At 57.5% G+C, this 20627-nt stretch overlaps 1 protein-coding gene across 3 annotated transcripts; it reads left to right on the plus strand.

Moving 5' to 3' along the window:
• Positions 1 to 1503: 1503 nt before the first annotated feature.
• On the plus strand, positions 1504 to 20627 carry Pwwp3a (PWWP domain containing 3A, DNA repair factor). 3 transcript variants are annotated; one of them, XM_028858549.2, is made up of 14 exons: positions 2392 to 2439; positions 4047 to 4178; positions 4714 to 4799; positions 5810 to 5880; positions 8045 to 8863; positions 9939 to 10043; positions 12082 to 12152; positions 14281 to 14357; positions 14770 to 14830; positions 16275 to 16350; positions 16693 to 16743; positions 17065 to 17501; positions 18366 to 18454; positions 20155 to 20627. In XM_028858549.2, the coding sequence occupies exons 2-14, from the start codon at positions 4122 to 4124 to the stop codon at positions 20216 to 20218; spliced, it is 2064 nt and encodes a 687-aa protein (XP_028714382.1). In that variant the 5' UTR covers positions 2392 to 2439; positions 4047 to 4121; the 3' UTR covers positions 20219 to 20627. The 3 variants fall into 3 exon arrangements, 2 of the variants coding, with proteins under 2 accessions (XP_028714382.1, XP_037053727.1); XM_037197832.1 differs by lacking the exon at positions 2392 to 2439 and adding an exon at positions 2458 to 2543; XR_005089689.1 differs by lacking the exons at positions 2392 to 2439; positions 20155 to 20627 and adding an exon at positions 1504 to 1518 and having other exon boundaries at positions 17210 to 17501; positions 18366 to 18406.

The raw sequence follows: 20627 nt of genomic DNA on the forward strand, positions 1-20627 counted from the left end.
AAGACACAGGAAACTGTCAGCAAGTGAGGTCAAGGCCTGCGTTACCCTGGGGCCAGCCCCAGCAGATCTGTTCACTGACGCTGAAGAGTGACTGGTGTGGGTTAACTAGAGACCAAGTTAACTGGTTAACAGATGAGTGGTTAACTAGGGACCAAGTTAACTGGTTAACAGGTGAATGGGTTAACTAGGGACCAAGTTAACTGGTTAACAGATGAATGGGTTAACTAGGGACCAAGTTAACTGGTTAATAATGACTGGATCAACTGGCAACAGGTTTGTGGTAATATTGTGTTCCCCAATATATTGTGCACCCTAATAAACTTATCTGGGGTCAGAGACAGAACAGCCACTAGACACAGAGGCTAGAAAATGGTGGCACACACACCTTTAATCCTAGCACTCCAGAGGCAGAGATCCATCCGGATCTCTGTGAGTTCAAGGCCACATTGGAAACGGCCAGGCATGGTGACACACGCTTTTAAACCCAGGAAGTGATGGCAGGAAACAGAAAGGTATTTAAGTCGTGAGGACCAGGAACTAGAGTCTGGTTAAGCTTTTAGGCTTTTGAGCAGGAGTTCAGCTGAGAGGTATCCAGTCTGAGGAAACAGGATCAGCTGAGGAACTGGCCAGGTGAGGAGGCTGTGGCTTGTTCTGTTCTCTGATCTTCCAGCTTCACCCCAATACCTGGCTCCAGGTTTGTTTTTATTAATAAGACCTTTTACGGTTCATGCTACACAGGTTACTAGATGGATGGGTTACTAGTTGGTCAGCTGGTGACTGGGCTAACTAATTCCTTGCATTACCATATCTGGTTCTCACTGTTTCTGACTTGCTGTCAAATTGTGAACCAGCCTTGCTGAGAGACCTGCCCACCCCACGCCTCCACCACTCACATTCACCCACACTCACCCACATCCCCTCCACCACTCACCCACTCACCCACATCCCCTCCACCCCTCACACTCACCCACTCACCAACTCTCATTCACACACTCACAATCTCCAAGCTTATACAGTAATGCTTAGTGATGTGGGGACCACTTCAAGAGAATCACCTGAAGAACCAGTGGCCGGTTGCACACCTCTCCACCTTGGCCAGTGCTGCTGGGAGACCCCAGAATCTGAGCTTCTGGGCCTGTGATTCCCGACCTAGTGGAACTTGGGGCGCACAGCCACCATATGGATGGATCAGGGTACAGGCCCACCATCTCTCCTCTGTGGCCAACAAAGCCATTCTCCACCTGTGATGAGAACAGTGAAAAAATGTGTTTTAGATAAAGAAAAACAGCTTAGTTTTCTTAGTAGTTAGAACCCCACTACACCAAGGCAGGGCCTGATAACCAGGCCCAGGGACGCCGCTCATTCGCGATAACCAGGCTCAGGTCAGTATATAAGCAGAGGCCAAGAGCCATGCTGCTCTACACATCTTCAGGAGACACCAGAGAGACGCCACCTCGACCTGCGGCAGCTGGAGTCTCCCCAGGGAGACTGCCTGGAGAGGCTGGACCTGACCTTCAGGTAAGAGACAGGTGGGCAGCCGTGGGGACAGGCAGAGAACGTAGTTAAGAACTTGAGTGTGGCTGGGCGATGGTGGCACGCGCCTTTAGTCCCAGCCCTCGGGAGGCACAGCCAGGCGGATCTCTGTGAGTTCCAGGCCAGCCTGGGCTACCAAGTGAGATCCAGGACAGCCAGGACTGCACAGGGAAACCCTGTCTGGAAAAGCCGAATATATATCTCACTATACCAATAACTGCGGCATCAGTGCCTCGCTGTGACAGGCGGGCAAACTGGAAGCTCCCAGGTCTAGAACAGTCCATGGAGGTCCTGGATGCAGCAGCCCCTGCCCCAGCCACCGGCTCGGCTTGAGGACACAGGGGCCACCGCACATCCTGTTTCCACTCACTCCTGCTTTCTGGGCTGGGAACTGGGTCACCTGGAAGGTACCAGGTTCTGTCAGAGGCGGCATGCAAACGAGCTGGCGCGGCCTTCCTCTTTCCTACCCCCTCCTCCGTCTACCCAGGGCGGCCCACAGGAAAAGGAACCTTCCCGCTCTACGGCTCAGACTCGACCACAGGCTGGGGTGAAGCGGGGGGCGTGGCCCGCAGCCCGGGGCGTGGCCCGCAGCCCGGGGGCGTGGCCTACGGGCCGCGTCGTCAGTGGGCGGGGCCCGAACGTAAGCTCGAGCCTCTCATTGGGCAGCAGCGGGGGTGGGTGGGACTCGGCGCGGGCCGCCAGGTTTACCCTGCCTCGGGCCCGGGGGACAGGCGGAGAGGCGGTTGGGGGCGGGGCCGGCGGGCTGGGGGCGGGGCCGCGGGCGCCCGGGGCGGGGCCGCGGCGCAGGTACGCGCCTCCTATTGGGCGGGGGCGTGGCGGGGCCTGGCGCCGCGGCGAGGCAGGCCCCGCCCCCGGCCCGCGGGGATCTGCGCGGCGGCGGAGGCGGTGAGCGCGCGGTCTTGCGGCGGCGGTTGGCGGGCGGGCTTCCGCCGCTGGGACCGCCGCGGCCTGGTCGCTCAGGCTCGGACTCCGCGTCGGGCGGGCTGGGGGTGGGTGAGCCCGCTGCGGCCTTGGGAGGGCCGGGCGGGGCGCAGGCGGAGAGCCTGGGGAAGGGCGGCGGCTGGGCCGCGTCCGGCTCTGCGCAGGGCCCATGTGCGGCCGAGCCCCGCGGGTGCCGAGAACCTCCAGTTTCCTGCTGCGAACCCTGTGTTTTCTTCCCTGGGCCCCCCTTCTCTGTAGTCTGAGACCCCGTCCCCCCGAGAGCCCCGTGTTTTCGGCCTGTCTCCACCCTGAACCCCGTATTTCCGGCCTGATAGCCCTCTTCTGCAGCCCGAATCCCAGAGTTTTCTGCCTAATCTCCCCCTCTTTGCAGCCTAGACCCGTGTCCCCGCTGAGATCCCAAATTTCCTGCTGGAAGCCTCAAATTAACCCAATTCTCCCCGCTCTGCAGTATGAACCCAACATTTCTTACTTGACCCTCCCCCCCCTGCAGCCTGAACCGCGAATTTCCTGCTTGGTACCCATCTCTGCAGCCTGAACCTGTGTCCTTGCTGAGAACTCTGCAGCCCGAACCCCCGTTCCTTCCTTTTGGACCCCCTCTCTGCAGTCCACACCCAGAATGTCCTGCTCGAGCCTTATCCGTCTTGTGAACCCGGAGTGTCGTGTCCGAGTCCCAGGCTTTGCGCCTGCGCCCCCTGTCCCCTGACCTCTCATCTCGCTTGACCTCTCGTCGCTGCTGCAGACCCCTATTTCCCGTTGAACTCCGGTTTCCACAGCCTGAGTCTCAGTCCCTGGTGTGGTCGCTTCCTGCACTGCGCCCCTTCTGTGAGACCTGGCCCCCGCTGCAGACCTGTCTCTGCTGCCTGACCCCTCCCTTGCTGTGAAGCCCGCATTTGCTGCCCTCTGCTACCTGAGCCCCATCTTTTGTTATCTGAATTCCCATACCTGCTTAGGAGTCTTTATTTGCCTCCTGAAATCCCATCCTTGCTGGAAGCCCTGTATTAGCCGTCAGCCCCCCAACTCTGCCGCCCGTACCCCCTCTGTGAACACTTGTACTACATGAACCCTGGTTTCTGTCCGTCTCCTTGTCCCTGGTGTCCTTCCTGCTGCTCGGGTCCCCCTCCCCCATCTTTCCATTTCTGTCCACAGGCCTGGCCGGCTCTGCCAGGGGTGTCATGTCATGAAGGCCTGCATCTGTCCCTGTCCTTCCAGGGAACGGGGCAGGCGTGTGTGTGTGTGTGTGTGTGTGTGTGCGTGTGTGCGCGCGCTGCCCTCACCCTTCAGGCCTAAGGCTGGGGGGTGTGAGCTTTGACTGGAGCGCCCGCTGCTGCTGTGGGTGCCCTGGGTGCGACCTTGAGGAGGGGTCTGTTGAGTTTTACTTACGGGAAACTGCGCCCATTCCCCCGTCCCGGGACCCTGCACTGACTGAGGGCCAGGGTCCCTGTCTCCTGAGGCTGTGTGAGGCTGGCGTCGCCCTTGAAGCTCCCGTCCGTGCGAATGTCACCGAATGCAAGGGAACGCCTTTCTAAACCGTCACGCGCGTTCTGTTGCAGGGCACCTCCGGCGGCGGCGTCACCGGGAGGAGAGCTGCACGCGAGCAGAGCCACCTCTTGCCACAGCTCCCAGTCATGACGGACGCCAAGTATGTTCTCTGCCAGTGGGAGAAGCGGCTGTGGCCTGCGAAGGTGACGGCTCTTTTCTCTTCATTTGTGGAGTTAGAAATGACTTTTGGTGACAGTTAGGTCTTTATCAGGCTCTGCTCCCTCGAGTGAAAGCTTGGCGCCCGGATCTGCTGGCATGCGTCCCGGGGTTCCCTCCACTCCACCGGGTTTTGGTCTGCCACTTAGGAGCCTCTATATCCAGAATTGTCGTTGATTGTTTTTCACACTAAGGAAAAGAAAAAATAAATAAAAATAACCAGAGTCAGCTATAAAAAGAAAGGCATGGAAGGCTGTGACTACAGGAAGTGTCTAGCGAGGCGCCCCAGACAGGGATAACTGTGGTGTTTAGGGTGCTTTCTAGCAATTTAGCAGGAAGTGCTGATCTGTGCCCTAACCTTGGGTGGCCATGGGCTCAAGTGCCTCAGTTTCTCTGCCTGAATCAGAGGAGCTCAAACAGGAGCCTGTTCAGTCCCATGGCTGTTACCTTATGAAGGGCTTGCCACATGCCTGTTCCTGCACGTTGCCATAACGAGATTTTTTTTTCTTTTTTTACACATAGGTTTTGGCCAGAACTGAGACTTCAGCGAAAAATAAGAGAAAAAAAGAATTATTTCTAGATGTTCAAATACTCTCGCTAAAGGAAAAGTTAAGTGTATGGGTTTTTTTTGTTTTTTGTTTTTTTAAATGCTCCCTCCCCTTCTGTCTGGGGCTTCTAAAATGGTTCTCACAAAAAGAAGAGAAGCTTGCTTCTGCTGGATTTATTCATCTTTCCACACTAACAGCCTTGTCGAGAGGACGACGGGTTTTATTTGACACCCATTTCAAGTTGAAGGTCTTACATGAGGCCCAGAGATCTGCAGGGAGAGGGTCTCAAGGGCGAATAAATAGAAAGTTTCCCCCGGGAGCCGTGCTGTGGCCTCCCTCCCACCGAGGGCCAGTGTGACTCGGTTCTGCTCCAGCTCTGCCTGGTCCACTGCGCCACCAAGGAAACATTTTTCCACGCCAGAAAGGCAGATGGGGGGCAGGACTCTGTTGTCCTGCACCTGGTGACCCTTCATGGGTCATCTGCAAGGACGATGTGGGTGTGGGCCTGCGTACGGTTCCCTGTCCCCGTCCTCCCTTCTGAAGAGTCCACGGGCCGCCCGTCTCCCGGGTCCCCCAGCCCGCTCCTCCTTGTACCATCTTCAGAGCCGCCACCACTGGAGAGTCCCCAGCTCGTGCTCTCCCTGCGGCAGGGAAGGTAATTGAATACTTGAGTTTAAAAGGAAAGCGCGTCCTTTTAAACTAAAACGCGCCTGCTGGGTTGTAAACAGCTCTCGGTGACATTAGCCGCTACTCGGAAAACCTAACAAAGGAGTTATTTGTGCAGTTGAAAGTCAGATTTGCCTCATGAAAGTCCCAATTTGAATTTATTTTTACTCTTAACTCCAGCCGACCTTTTCTTTCTTAAAAGCGGGGGAAAATTGGGAGGGGAAAAAAAGAGAGAGAAAAGCCATATCCGCCCTGGCGGGCTGTGCCTGTCACCTCCGGCAGTGTGTGCCTCCCTGTCCCTCCTTCAGTGTGACTTTAGTGTGAGCGGAGGAAGGTTGAGCAGGACATCTGGACGGTCAGGTTTGCAGACTGGCGGCACTAACCGCTCTTTGTGCCCGCCGCAGGATCCAGGTGAAGAGCTCGGCCGTGGAGAAGCTGCAGAAGTCGCACATTGAGAACATCGCGGCCTTCCTGGGTAAGGGCTCCCGCCAGCCACCAAGCTGCTGTGCCACAGCGGCCACGCCCTTCATCACAGGGAGCCTCACAGAGGGGAAAATGGACGCTTGCCTTTGTTTTTTCCTTCCCCTTTGAGACAGGGTCTTATGTAGCCCAGGTTGGTCTTGAAATCACTGTAGAGCAGAGGCTGACCTTGAACTCCCGATCCTCCCGGCTCCAGTCCCCAGTGCTGTGATGATGCATTCATGTGTGCTGGGGACAGAACCCAGGGCCTTGTGCAGATTGGGAATTTACTCCCAACTCGGCACCTGTTTCCCGAGCCCACACCAGCGTCGGCTCTAGTTGCTTACGTCTGTGGCTTTTGTTTGGGTAGAGCTGGCCTACGGAACAGCACCAAGCTGCAGCCCCTGCTTCTGTGGGTTTTGTTTCTTAGTTTTTGAGGTACAGTCTCCTACTGCAGCCCAGGCAGGCCTGGAAGTGGTGGCAGTCCTCCTGCCTCAGCCTTTCTAGGGCTGGGATCACAGGTTCCAGCTGGGGTCCTCCACATACCAATAGCTTCACGACCTCTCGCCAAAACCAGACCTACCAGATAGCAAGAGCCATCTTAAAGATAGCCTTGTGGTGGCCAAGGAGGACAGGAGAGGACGCCTGTCCCCACAGGAGCAAAGAGCCACTGTCCCTGAGCCCAGAGGCCGTTCTCTGGGGATGGAAATGGCCTTGAAGCTCAGAGTCAGAAGGACTAGGAAGGTAGTGGGGTGGCAGGTCCCAGGCCAGCCTGCTGCAGCATCAGCCTCTGCAGAGGTGAGTGCTGGGCGGGGCTAGAGCTCCGTGGTAGGAGCCCTGCTCACATGAAGCCTTGCATTTAGTCTTTGTAACCACTGCATGCACACGTAACATACAGACAGACATTGAGACAGAGGCACATGCATCTACGACAGACACACACACACATGAATGTATAACAGACACCTGCATACATAACATACATAGAGACATACACCCATGCATACATAACACAAGACAGATGTGCATACATGATACACAGGGAGACACACACCCATGCATACATAACACAAGACAGACGTGCATGCATGATACACAGGGAGACACACACATGCATACATAACACAGACAGACGTGCATACATGATAACAAAAAAAAAAAAAAAACAAAAAAAAAAAAAAAAAAAAAAAAAAAAAAAAAAAACACAAAAAAACAAGACAACTCAAAAAAAAAAACACAATACATAACACAGACAGACGTGCATACATGATACACAGGGAGACACAAACATGCATGTATAGCATACAGCAACACACATGCACATAGAACCTCCAGACAGACATACACGTACGTACATGACATACGACAGACAGACATGTATGCATACATACATACGACAGACAGACATGTATGCATACATACATACATAAAAAGCCCAGGGGAGCAAGGACAGAGCGGTCAGCTTTCATGCCGCCGCCACCTCCCTGTCACCTGCAGGTCCTGTCGATGAGGTGCGTCTGGCTGCGTGTGTGGTGGGGCTCCTCCTCTGTGTGTGCAGGGCCTCGGTTCAGCACTCTGCACCCCTCCTCTTGTGCCCGAGCTGGACTTCTGCACCCTATTCCAGACCTGGTACCGGCACACTTGGCAGGGGTCCTGGGTGGCGGCACTCAGCACCCAGCAGAGACCGGCCCAGGGCAGCTGAAGCCAGGGCTCCGTCTCCCGGAGCCCACAGCTGTTGAGGGCAGCTGTGCTGACCACCTTGCTTAGAGAACAGGGATGTCCCCAGTGCAGGCATCAAGTACGGGTCTGGCAGACGGAGGCAGTTATCCCGGCGAGTGGGAAGCTGTCCCCAACATCCCATTCAAATAAACAGTGCAAGGCACTCGGACATGTTTATACACAGTGTTGTTTCGGAACTTGGCGGGAGTTCGTGGTTATCCAGTCAGGCTGAGCTCATCCTGGGTGTGTGCTGGTCTTCAGGCATAGCCCAGAGTGAATGTATAGCCATATCTTGGCTTTGTCCTCTTTTTGGGGGTACACATAGCAGAGTAGTGCCGGGCCTGCCTGTGGCTCTGTAGAGGGGGTGCTGGGCGTTGGTGAGGTCACTGCTGCTGCTGCATGCTGCAGTGTGAACCCCAGGCACCGAGCAAGGCCTCACTGTGCCGTCTCTGTCCCCACAGCCTCTCAGAATGACGTGCCAGCTACCCCCCTGGAGGAGCTGGCCTATCGTCGCTCCCTGCGAGTGGCCCTGGATATCTTGAATGAGAGGACCAGCTTGAGTCCTGAAAGCCATGTGACGGAAGATGAGACCTCTCCGTCCCAGAACGAGAAGGCAGACGCAGATGCGGCCTCTTGGGTCCCCAGCGCTCCCTCTCCGTCTTTTTGTGGTGAAGACAGCGAAGATGTGGCTGCTCGGCGCACACCCAAGGGGAGGTGGGAATGCGCACCACAAAGCCTGGCGGGGTCGTGTGCGTCTGAAGAGGACCCCAAGGCAGACCTCCCAGAGAATGCAACCCCGAGGGCAGCGTCGCCTTCCCCCGCTGGAGACGGGTCTCAGGACGGTTCTGGGTCACCACTGGACCGTGGACAGGAGGAGACAACCAATAAAAGGCAGAGGAATTTGGGAGAGAAACCTCCCCGGCGCCGCAGAACAGAGTCTCGCCTTTCCAAGGGGGAGAATCTTTCGGGCAGCGAGGGACCGGCAAGCAGCCCTGCGGCCCTGGCTTCGCCTGGGCTACTCTCCCAAACCTGGGGAGAGGACCCCTGTGCCGGGGTCAGAGGCTGTGACCAGCATGTGCCATCAGGCAGCAGCCAGCTGCTCCCGGCCTCCGAGAGAGGCCGAGGCCGCACCACAAAGAGGCCACGCTTGGATGGAGGCCAGAACCCACCCGCCAGGCAGCGGGGGACTGGAACTGGGGGGGCAGCGCCCTCCCCTGGGAGCTGGTCTGGGGAGGCCATGGCGCTGCGCAGTGCTGGTGACAGTGAGAAACCAGAGGAAGGTAACCACGGGCAGGGACGCCTGCTGTCCCCTAAGGCGCAGTGACCTGCTCTTCTCGCAGATGCCTCTGTCTTTGTGTTTGCGTGGGGGCTCAGGCAGAGCTGGGGTAGCAGTCAGTGACCCCCGAAAAGCACTTCTGTGTCGCTCTTGCTTGTTGAGTGTCAAAAGCACAGCCCAGTGAGTGAGGGGCCCCGCTGAGGGGATTAGGAGGCCTAGTGTCAGGAGCCATCCAGAGGTCATTCCGAAACCTGTGGGTGGCTGCAGCCAGGGGCTGGGCTCTGTAAACCTGTCTTGACCCACTGAGCTCTGGCAGGGAGATCAGAAATCAGGCGTGTGGTCTGGTGGTCGTGGGGCACAGTGGGGTCCTTCCCAGAGCCATCCTCTGCCTGGCCCCCCACCATGTCTCACCTTGCCGCAGTCACCTTTTGGTTCTGGGGGGCCCATTCTCTGTATCCACATGTCAGCCACCTGGAGTTCCCGCACTTCCTGTCACTGAGTGAGGGCCGCTCTCTGCTTCTCTTCCTGTTTATTTTATTTTTTTAAGATGTACTTGAGGCTGGAGCTCAGAGCTAGAGCACTCGCCTGGCAAGCGTGAGACCCTTTGTTCATCCCTAGCACCAGAATTTGAACAGAATGGAGGGGCCAGCGAGGTGGCTCAGCGGGTGAAGACCCTTGCCATCAAGCTTAGTGACCTGAGTTTGATCTCAGGAACCCACAGGGTGGAAGAGAGAACTAATTCCACAGAGTGGTTCTGACCTCCATGTGTGTGCTAGAGTGCACACATATGCATGCACACGCATGCACAAACACATTCACACACACATGCTTAGACACATGTATGCACACACAGACCTCGCGTAAGCATGCACAGACACACATGCACAGACACATACAACATGCATGCATAAACACAAGGACGTGTAGAAAATGTTCAAGAAACGCAAACACAGATCTGACCACAGGGTGCACCCTTGTTGAATTGTGTGCAGCTCAGTCTTTGTCATAGACGATCCTTTGTCCCTAGCCCTTGGCAGGGTGAGAGGTGGCCATCAAGTGGTGTCCCCCTGTCTCGGCAGATCTTGTGTCCTCGGAAGAGTCCACAGGGTTCAAGTCCATCCACCCCCTGCTGGAGGAGGAGGAGGAGGAAGAGGAAGAGCCGCCCCGGATCCTTCTGTATCACGGTAAGAGAGTGCCACATTTGAGAGAGCGGTGGGTGAGGTCCCACCCTGCGCGGCACTCCGTGAAGTCCTTGCATTGTTTGGCGTTGGTGGTGGTTTGATTTTGTTTTTAGGTCTCACGGTGTGCCTCTAACTAGCCTGGAACGTGCTGTGTAGACCAGGCTGGCCTTGTAATTCAGAGACCCCTGCCTCTGCTTCGAGAATGCTGGGATGACAGGTGTGCGCCTCCATCCCTGACATTTCAGTTTTTAGGGTGACTGGCCCCAGACCTGCCCAGAGCCTCAGATGGTGCTTTGGGAGGAGGCGGAGAGCTCAGGAGCTGGCCAGCCCTGGCCTGCCCTTTCGGGGCATGGAGGAAAGGTGTGGGCCCTTCTGCTCTCAGTGGGCAGAACCGCCTTTGCGTGGCACAGGAGCCCGCCTCTGTCTGGGGAAGTGCAGGTCCTCCCTAAAATGCTGCAGGGACGGGGTGCAGCCGAGAAGGACGTGGGGGTTAGGGTGCCTGAGTGCCCAGGCGTGGCTCAGCCACTGAGGAACCCAGGGCCTCTCCTGAGCCAGGTGCACGCTGGGATGCTGCCCCAGATGACGCAGGGCAGGCTGGGGGCAGCTGCGGAACACTGGGGTCTTAGTGAAGGCCGACCAGGTCCCCCCTCTCACCTCCTGTTCCTTCCGAGTGGGCGGAGCTCCCGCTGAGAACCAAGAGTGTTAGAAGGGCCTGGGTGCTGGTGTGAGCTGCGCCCTCAGCTCTTTGTGGTTCGGGTCGGTTCTGAAGGTGAGGGCGTCCTGGCTGCAGGGGCCTTAGCTGCGTGTCTGTGGGTGGCAGGCTTGAGCTGATGGCTTCCTTAACCCACCAGACCAACTCCTGACACTCACCAGTTCCCAGCCAGGGTCTCTCCTGGCTGGGCTGTCCCCTCCTCGGAGCTTGTCACCACCACCCCTGGTTCCTCCTGGCCCAGGAGAGCCTTCACAGCCTTCGGGTTCCGTGGTGGGAAGCATGGCGGCATCCCCTCCACTTCCTGCCAGTTTTCCTGATGCTAAAGCTCTGTCTATTCCAGTCCCTCATCCTGGGGTTCTTGGCAAATAGAAAACGTTACGGTGTACGCAGAGAGCCAGGTGGAGGCGGAGGGATCCCTGCAGGTTGAAGGTCAGCTTGGGCTCCACAATAAAATCCTGCTGTAGAAGTTAGTAACGGGCCAGGCGGCGGCGGCGCTCGCCTTCAATCCCAGCACTCGGGAGGCAGAGGCAGGCAGATCTTTGTGAGTTTGAGGCCAGCCTGGTCTACAGAGCGAGATCCAGGACAGCGAGGGCTACACAGGGAAACCCTGTCTCAAAAACCAAAAAAAAAAAAAAAAAAAAAAAGAAGAAGTTAGTAATAAAGCCAGGGCTCCAGTGGTGGAACGCTTGTGTGATACCGGCAAAGCCTGGTTTTGGGTCCACCCTCAGCAGCCTCATAGAGCAGGCACTGTGCACACCTGTCACCCCAGCACCTGGGAGGCAGAGGCCAGCCTGGGCTACAGAGCAAGTTCCAGGGCAGCCTGGTGTATGTAGACCCCTGTCTCAAACCACAGCAAAGAGTGACTTTTCCTCCTCTGAAAATATTGTGTTTTCTGTATTTGTGACCTCAGTTTCTCAGATTCCTTGACCTTAGTGTTCCTGGGAGGACAATTTATTCTGTGAGCCGCGTGGTTATATAATCCACATTTTGGTGCAGAGCGCCCAGCATGAACCACGCCCGGCATGGACGCCGTCACCTAAATGTCTGCTTTGGGAAGGATGTTAGCCTTAGAGGTGGAGGTCTGGGATAGAGCTCATCCATCCTGCTGCTGGCTCCATCTCCTGCCACAGGACGTTTGTCACTGGGGACACAGTCAGGGCCTCATGGCCCCTAACGGGTGCTCAGACTCTGTCTCTGAGCCCTGTGTCCGCCCGAACTGTCTGGGTTTCCTGGTATGCCATGATGGATTGGGTTTTTCTCTTTTCTGTCTACACTGTACTTGTTGAGGTGCCTTTGACTCAGTCCTTCTCTCCCTCCTTTTAATCCTAGAACCACGATCATTTGAAGTCGGAATGCTGGTCTGGCTTAAATACCAAAAATACCCGTTCTGGCCGGCTGTGGTAAGTTACCTATCTGCCAGGCCGCTCACCTCGGCTCCCGTTTCCCCCTGCTCAGGCATTGTAGTTTGCCGGCTCTGTTAATGCTGGGAGGCTCAGGTGCTGATGACTTGGACATGACGGGCCGGGTCATTTGATGAAGGCCACTTAACATGACATTCTAAGTGAGATTCCCGCCACGTCACCTCAGGGAAGCCTGTGTGAGCAGTGTGCTCTGCTGAGCTTTGGGAATGGGTGCTTCAAGTCTCCTCCACTGGAGACCCCTGAATTTAGGTCCGATGATGCCTTGGGCATGATGGCGCGTGCCTGGTAATCCCTGTACACAGAAGGCTGAGGCAGGAGGATCAAAGATCATGGTCTAGCCACATAAGAATGTTGGAGACCAGCCTGGGACACATGAGACCTGTCTCAAAAACAAAACAAAAGAATAATAGAAAGGTGTCTGAGTCCCACCCAGGGTCTGTTGTGTGGCCGCTGAGCTCTGCCAGGGGCAGCCCAGGTACATCCGTGCACTGGAGCTGCGGCCGTCCGTCCTGTGGGGACTTCTCCAGGTCGGGGCTCTCCCACCCTCTCCCCTCCTTTGTGCCCGCCCCTCACTCCCCTGTCACGGATTCTGTCCTCACACTTAGCTTATTTTATGGGTTTATGTCTTGTTTTGGGAATCTTTTGGTTTTGGTCTTCGAGACAGGGTTTCTCTGTGTAGCCCTGGCTGTCCTGGAACTCACTCTGTAGCCCAGGCTGGCCTCGAACTCACAGAGATCCTCCTGGCTCTGCCTCCGCCTCCTGAGTGCTGGGATCAAAGGCGTGCGCCGCCACCGCCTGGTTCTGTTTCTTTAAGAGTGGAAGCCAGGACCTGGAACATTCTAGCTCTAGACAGGTGCTGTCGAGCCCCGGTTAAATTTCTATCAGATGGTGTGGGTTTTTAATTCTGGAATGCTGGCTGTGAGTGATCCTGTCATCCCAGCACTTGGGAAATGAAGGCAAAAGAGTGTCAAGTTCAAGACCCTGTCCCAAAAGAGGGACGGAGGAGAGAGGCAGAGACAGACAGACAGACAGAGTGCCTGAGCTGAAAGCAGCTGGAATCCGAGTGGCTTGCCCAGGGATAGCTGGCCCGTGTGGGAGCAGCTGCTGAGGGACTCCAGGTGGCCTGGCTCAGCCCCGTCCCGCACCCTCACACTTCCGCCGCGTCTTTTCTTAGAGTTGTCCGTTCCCAGGGCTGACGGGCTACTGGTGTGACAGTCTCCCAGCACAGGATTAGGCCTGAGGGTTGGCATCTTGGGGACCATCTGTACTGCTCGGGAAGCGGCTTGCCACTCCCTTTCTCATGGCCCTGGGGGGGCGGGGCGGGGGGGGGCCTTGTCAGGTCCACACAGTGGATTCTGGGCGGCCCGGTGCCCAGCCTCTGTGAACAGCTTCCGCTCAACCCAGAGCAGAGACCGGGTGCTGCGGCAGAGGCAGGGAAACGGGCTGTCATGCCAGCACCCGGAGCTCACCTCAGCCACGTGAGGAGTTCAAGGCCAGGGTGGCTACGCGGGACTCTTCTTTTTTTTCTTTTTCTTAATTTTTCTGAGACAGGGTTTCTCTGTGTAGAGAGATCCACCTGCTTCTGCCTCCTGAGTGCTGGGATTAAAGGTGTGCTCTACCATTGCCTGGCTTACATGAGACCCTAAAGAAACGAAGTGGGTGGGTAGGACAGCCTGGTGGTAAGTGCCTGCTGTACCGGCGTGAGGGCCCGAGTCCAGCTCGTGGAGTGCACCGAAAGGCAGACTCCAGTGCGCCTGCGTCCTTCGTGGGGATGGAAGGCAGAGACGGGGGCTTGAGACTCTCTGGCTGCTAATCTGGTGCACGCACTGACAGAGAGAGACCTTCTCAGGAAGGGTGGACGGCCAGGGTCGTCTGTGGCCTCCACACGTGGACCTCGGCACGTGTGCACAAAGATTTCAAAACAAGACCCAGTGGAGGATTGCTGGACTCTGCCTCATAATACCACAGAGCCCCAGGAAGCAGGGGACCTGAAGCCTGGGTCACACTCGGCCCCGGGCTGGCCAGGCCCAGTCTCAGAGACTCTCAGAGGGGCTGGGGAGCGTCTCCTCCACCCTCGTCATGGTGTGCGATCCCGATTTGTCCACAGGTCAAGAGTGTCCGGCGGAGAGACAGGAAAGCCAGCGTGCTCTTCATTGAGGGCGACATGAACCCCAAGGGCCGAGGGTCAGTACTCTGGCGGGCCTGGGCAGGGGCGGAGACCTCTGTGGTGGCCCTGACTAGAGCGGCTGGCACAGTCTGGTGTCCGCAGGGCCACCAGGTGCCTTGGCTAGACAGGTAGAGCAGGCGCCCCGGCCCGTAAGAGGCTCAGCATGATGCGGTTCTTGATTGAACTGGATCTGGCCAGTTTGGCTGTGGGTCCTCTGCTAGGCCAGCCTCTCACAGTGGTCCCCGAGGCCCTCAGGCACCTTCCAGAGGGTGACCCTGGACACCTGTGTACACCCGAGGGTGGCTGGGTGGGGTGGGACCTGGGCCCGTGCCATGGAGGTGCTGCAGCCCAAAGCAAGGTTAAGTCTGGGAGGAGGGCGCCTCCCCGGGATGCGGCTGCCCTGCTGACCTTTGCCTCTGTTCCGTCCAGAATCACCGTGTCCCTTCGAAGGCTCAAGCACTTTGACTGTAAGGAAAAGCACGCACTGCTGGTAGGTGGCGGCCTGTGTGTGTGTGTGTGTGTGTGTGTGTGTGTGTGTGTGTGTGTGCGCGTGCACGTGCATACACGTGTGCCATTGTGTTGGTATTGTCACCTTTGTTCTGTGTATGTGTGTGCGCACATGTGCATTCGTGCGTGTGTGTGTGTGTGCGTGCACATGTGTGCACGTGTGCCATTGTGTTGGTATTGTCACCTTTGTTCTGTGTGTGCGCACATGTGCATTCGTGCGTGTGTGTGTGCGTGTGCATGCACATGTGTGCACACGTGCCATTGTGTTGGTATTGTCACCTTTGTTCTGTGTGTGTGCGCACATGTGCATTCGTGTGTGTGTGTGTGTGTGCGTGTGCGTGCACATGTGTGCACGCATGCCATTGTGTTGGTATTGTCACCTTTGTTCTGTGTATTTGTGTGTGTATGTGTGTGCGCACTTGTGCAGGGTTGTGAGGGTGTACGTGTGCTGAGGCACCTGTGGAGGTGGAGGGCAGCCTGGGTGTCGGTCTTGCCCCTTGTTTTCTGCTGTGCTGTGTCCCCCGGGCTCTCTGGACTCTGTCTCCATCGTGTCTCACCCTAGCAGTGCGGGGTCATGCTGGTTTTCTGTGTCCTGGGGATTTGAACTTGCCTTCCTGAATGAGCTTTGTCTCTGGCCAGGAAGACCTGTTCTCCTCAAAGACAAAGTGCGGGTGTGGGAGGACGCTCTGCCCTGAGCAGTCGGGTGTCACGACTCCTGAGCGTGGCCGTTATGGTCGTCCCTCTGAGTGGCCCCCTGGGACCATGGGAGGCGTGGGCACTGAGACGGCGATGGGTCTCACTTGCTGTAGATGCACACCAGGCCGGTGTCTCAACACCAGCATCCATTTGGTGCCGTGTACCAGTGTGAGGACCTGAGCGGTCCCCAGAACCCGCTTGAAGGGGAAGCATGGTGGTGCGTGGGAGAGGAGACAGACAGACAGACAGTCCTTGGGGCTCAGTGAGCAGCCCGTCTAGCAGTCAGGCAAGCTCCCGGTTCAGAGTGCTGGGTGGCACCCAGCATCCATCTCTGGCCTCCACACATGTGAACATGTGCACAAATCTAGGTGTGGGATATGGCATCCCCAAGGTGACTGGGGAAGTTGGAGGGTGACCCACATCCACATGTCAGGTGTGCGGTGCTGGCTGGCAGCTGAGGCAGGAGGATTAGGAGTTCAAGGGCCAGCCTTGGTTACATACAAGGCCTGGACTACATGAGCTGTCTAAAAAAGACTAAGAAGGTCAGTCCGGTGGCTTGCTGGCTGCTTCACCTGAAGGGACTTGGCTGTCACACTCCCTGAGAGGGCCAGGCCACAGTGAGTGGAGGAGAGCCTGGGCCACACAGCCCCGACCTACGCCTGGAGCCCAGGACACCAGGGCCCGGCCTGGGAGCTGCCACAGCCACCGGTGCCTGTTGTTGGGTTTTGTAGGACAGAGCCAAGGAGGACTTTGCCCAGGCCATCGGCTGGTGTGTCTCGCTTATCACCGACTACCGTGTGCGGCTGGGTATGTGGGCTGTACCCCAGGGAGTGTGGTGTGTGGGGTGCCACACCATCGGCACCTCCTGAGGGCAGGATGGAGGAGCTGAGGTGGATGTGGCCCTGTCCCGCATCCTGTCTCGGCCCTGCTGATCTGTGACGCCACTGTTTGTGTGGGAGGTGGGAGCAGGCGCAGCCTCCTGACTGAAGGCCGGGGCCCTGCACACAGCACCGCCTCTGTGTGGTGACTGACCCCTGCAGCTCCTTCCTGGGGCAGTGGACAGACCTGCACCCCAGACCTCAGAGTCCCGAGCCCCAGGAGCTGGCAGGGTGCAGGTCTGAGCAGGGACCTTTCTCGTGCCCTCCCCAGGCTGCGGCTCCTTTGCTGGGTCTTTCTTGGAATACTACGCTGCTGATATCAGTACGTATCCGTGTTCTTCGCATGGGGTCTGCCTCTGGTCCTTGAGAGACCAGCCTTGCGAGTCTCCTGCTGGCCTCGGTACATGCACCGGGATGCCAGTCTCACCCTGGGCAGAGCTCTGTGACCTCGGCTGCCTCCTGCCCTGCGTCCCTGTCGAGGGGACGGCTCTGGGCCGGGCGAGGGGGTCTGAGGAATACTGTCTTCACCCTGGGGCATTTAGCTGGCACACTCGATGGTCCCCAGGATGAGGCTTCTCCTCATGGGCACAAGCGCTCTGGAGAGGGAGGGGACACAAGCCCCCAAGGTGTGTTCCCCTCACAGGCTACCCCGTGCGCAAGTCCATCCAACAGGACGTCCTGGGGACCCGGTTTCCTCAGCTGGGCAAGGGGGACCCTGAGGAGCCTGTAGGGGACAGCCGGCCAGGCCAGTGGCGGCCATGCAGGAAGGTGCTGCCCGACCGCTCCAGGGCCGCGCGGGACCGAGCCAACCAGAAGCTGGTGGAGTACATCGTGAAGGCCAGGGGTGCGGAGAGCCACCTGCGGGCCGTCCTGTGCAGCCGCAGGCCCTCCCGCTGGCTGAAGACGTTCCTGACCTCCGGCCAGTACGTGACGTGCGTGGAGACGTACCTGGAGGACGAGGCGCAGCTGGACGAGGTGGTGGAGTACCTGCAGGACATCTGCCGAGACATGGACGGCGAGGTGCCCGCCCGTGGCGGCGGGGACCGCATCCGCTTCATCCTGGACGTGCTGCTGCCCGAGGTGGGTGCCCCAGGCCCAGCCGCCCCACCCCCACCCCCCCACGCCCCCGGGCGGACCCCCATGCTTGCTTGCTATGGTTCCCACTGTCTTACTGCTGCAGCTAGGACATGTCCCCTTCAGTTAGAAAGGAAAACATGGTGGAGCTGTGTGCTAGCTGCGTAGCTCAGGCCGGCCTCAAACTGGGGGCAATCATCCTACCTCAGCCTCCAAGTAGTTGGGTGACAGTCTGACCTCCACACCTGACCCCTGGAGTTCCCTGTAAGTACTTCAACGTGTGACTTAGAACTGGGTGCTTTTGACTGTCTCCAGGCTTAGCAGCTAGGGTCAGGTGTGACAGTCCCAGGCGGGGTCCTGAGGAGCAGGCAGTGCAGATGCTCCTGAGCACGCGCGCTGGAGGCCTGGGATGCCCCTTCCCAACTGCAGACGCCTCTAGAGACCATTTCTTTCTTTCTTTTTTTTTTTTTTTGGTTTTTCCAGACAGGGTTTCTCTGTGTAGCCCTGGCTGTCCTGGATCTCATTCTGTAGCCCAGGCTGGACTTGAACTCCTAGAGATCACCTGCCTCTGCCTCCCGAGTGCTGGGGTTAAAGGCCGCACCACCCTGCCCAGCAGAAACAGTTTCAAACAACAGGGATATATTTTATCAAAACCACAGTGTGACTACCTAAACTAATGGCAGTTCCCTAAGTTCCTGTCAGAACTGTTACACATTCAGACAAGGTCTTATGTCCAGGCTGCCCTTGAACTTAATGATCCTCCTGCCCTGGGCTGGATGAAGTATCATCGCACTTGATGTATGCTGCTGGCCAGCTCCGCTCCAGGCCAGCTCTCTGCCCACTGGGCCACAGCCCTCCATCTCTCCCCAGGCAATCATCTGCGCCATTTCTGCAGTGGAGTCAGTGGACTACAAGACAGCCGAGCAGAAGTACATCCGTGGCCCGACACTTAGCTACCGGTAGGTAGGCCCCCGATGCTGCCAGGTCTCCAAGCGACACGGCTGCTCAGCTCCTCCGCGAGGAGGCGTGGTGCGATCCGTGTCCGCGGACGGGCTGGACCAAGGCCCGGGTCTGCAGCCTGTTCTCTGAGCCGGGCTGGATGCAAGCCAGGCCCCTGGGGCTGGGCAACAGCCGCCTCTGCGGTCGCGTGTGCTGCCCGAGACCCCTGTAATCTCCTCGTGTGGGGCGGTGTGGGCTCGGCCCCGCCCGCCCGCTCCGGTGCGGCTGGTGGCGGGCACAGAGCTAGATTAAGAGGCAACGTGGCCGTCAGCGGTGCGGGGGGATAAAGATGCCTCTCCTGTCGGCCTGCAGCACTCCTGAGATGTGGGGCCCCAGAGCCTCTAATCCACCTCTGGGCATGCTGCCAGACCTCAGTGGGAGCCAGGCGGGGCGGCCAGTGACAGGCAGAGGACTGCAGTGGGGTCTCCATCCAGAGCCACAGCCAGGCCCTGGCACGTCGGGCCCACGGCCCCTAAGGATATGTCAGCATCCCCAGGCGGGCAGTGGGCCGCTGGCACAGGGTCTCTCCGTGCCCCAGTAGCCCAGGAAGTGTGTGGTTCCTGTCATTGCATGCGACTCTGCAGGGTGCATCCGGTTCCCAGTTCCAGTGCACTATCCAGCGTTCTCAGCCCGTCATTGTGAGGTCCAGGCTAGCCTGGGCTACCCGGGCTAGAGGATGTCTCAGTCAGTCAGTGTGGTGGTGTGTACGACAGTTCCAGCCCTGGGAAAGTGAAGACAGGAGGACATTCTGGACTCAAGGCCGACAGCCTAGTTAGCAAGGACCAGGTCCAGGGGAGACCCTGTCTCCAACCAAAGGTGGGGCTGGAGGGTGACGCCTGACGTCGGCCTCAGGTCTCCATGTCATGAGTGTGCCTGCGTGCGTGCGTGTGTGCGTGCGTGCGTGCGTGCGTGCACGCACTTGGTGAGTGAGGTCTGCCACTGCAGTTTGTCTTCTGATGCAGTTCTTGAGTTGAACTCAAGTCTTTGCTCCTACAAGGCAAGTGCTTGATGCCCAGTCATGCCCAAAAGAATCCTCTTTCTTTTTAGATGTGTCTGTTTTATGAAAATGAGTGCCCTGCCTGCATGTGTGTGTGCCTGGGGCCTGCGAATGTCAGAAGAGGACATTGGACCCCCTGGGACTGGAGTGTGGGATGTTTGTGAGCCACCACATGGGTGCTGGGACCTGACCTTAGGGCCTTGTCAAAATCAGCAAACTGTCCCAAGCACGAGCCATTTCTGAGCTCCTGAAATAATATTCTTCAGAATGAGTGTGGACAGGCAGAGTGAGGCAGGAAGGAAGATCGCTGTAAATTCAAGGCCAGCCTGGGCTATGTGAGACTTTGTCACACGTGGGGCGGCTGCTCCACCGAGCGCTCATCCCAAGCTCACCTGGGAAAGTTGTGGGGTTTTGTTTGAGACAGTGGTTCATCTGTGTAATGCTGGCTGTCCTGCAGACCAGAGATCCTTGCGCCTCTGCCTCCTGAGTGATGGGACTACCGTGTGCGCCACCACCGCCGCCCTCCTCCTTTTCCATGGCCTCTCTGTCTTTGATGCATAAGTGCCCCTGCCCAGCTGCGCCATGCTGCGCCAGCTGCCTGTCGTACAGCTGCAGGTGCCCTCTTGTCCCTGGAGTCTCACGGCCCTCTCTCGTTTCCTGAAGGGAGAAGGAAATCTTTGACAATGAACTCCTGGAGGAGAGGAACCGGCGCCGGCGCTGTCGCTGATGCTGCGGCCTCCACCCCGCCAGCAAGGCCTCCACAGCCTGCCAGAGGACTCTGCAGGAATGTGCTAGAAGCAAGAGGCCCCCAAGTGTGCTGACTTTGAACTGTGGGTCCTGCACCTTCAGTACTGAGTCCAGGAGATCAAATGTCATTGACACACCAGAAGCTTGCTGGCAGCTACAGACAGACGCTTTCTGGAAGTTTCTGTGCGTGTATGCGCGTGTATGCTTTTTTTTTTTTTTTTTTAATTACTATTGTTTTTGTTTATAAATGTGATCGAATGCACATGTGTCATGGTGGCTGCAGTGTGGCTGGCATATGCACTTGGGTCCTGTGTTACTAGTGTGCCAACCCTACAGAAGTTTCTGGAAAGACTGATTTGAACACTCAGCTCCCAGAGCATTGACGTGTT

The sequence above is a fragment of the Peromyscus leucopus genome, chromosome 22 (assembly GCF_004664715.2).
Source record: "Peromyscus leucopus breed LL Stock chromosome 22, UCI_PerLeu_2.1, whole genome shotgun sequence".
NCBI lineage: Eukaryota > Metazoa > Chordata > Mammalia > Rodentia > Cricetidae > Peromyscus > Peromyscus leucopus.

Excerpts from the sequence above, each read along its gene's own strand:
- Pwwp3a (XM_028858549.2), top strand. The coding sequence starts at position 4,122 with ATGACGGACGCCAAGTATGTTCTCTGCCAGTGGGAGAAGCGGCTGTGG. Across the intron at positions 10,044-12,081 it reads CCGGATCCTTCTGTATCACG|AACCACGATCATTTGAAGTC; the intron begins GTAAGAGAGTGC and ends TTTTAATCCTAG. Across the intron at positions 18,455-20,154 it reads GGCCCGACACTTAGCTACCG|GGAGAAGGAAATCTTTGACA; the intron begins GTAGGTAGGCCC and ends CGTTTCCTGAAG.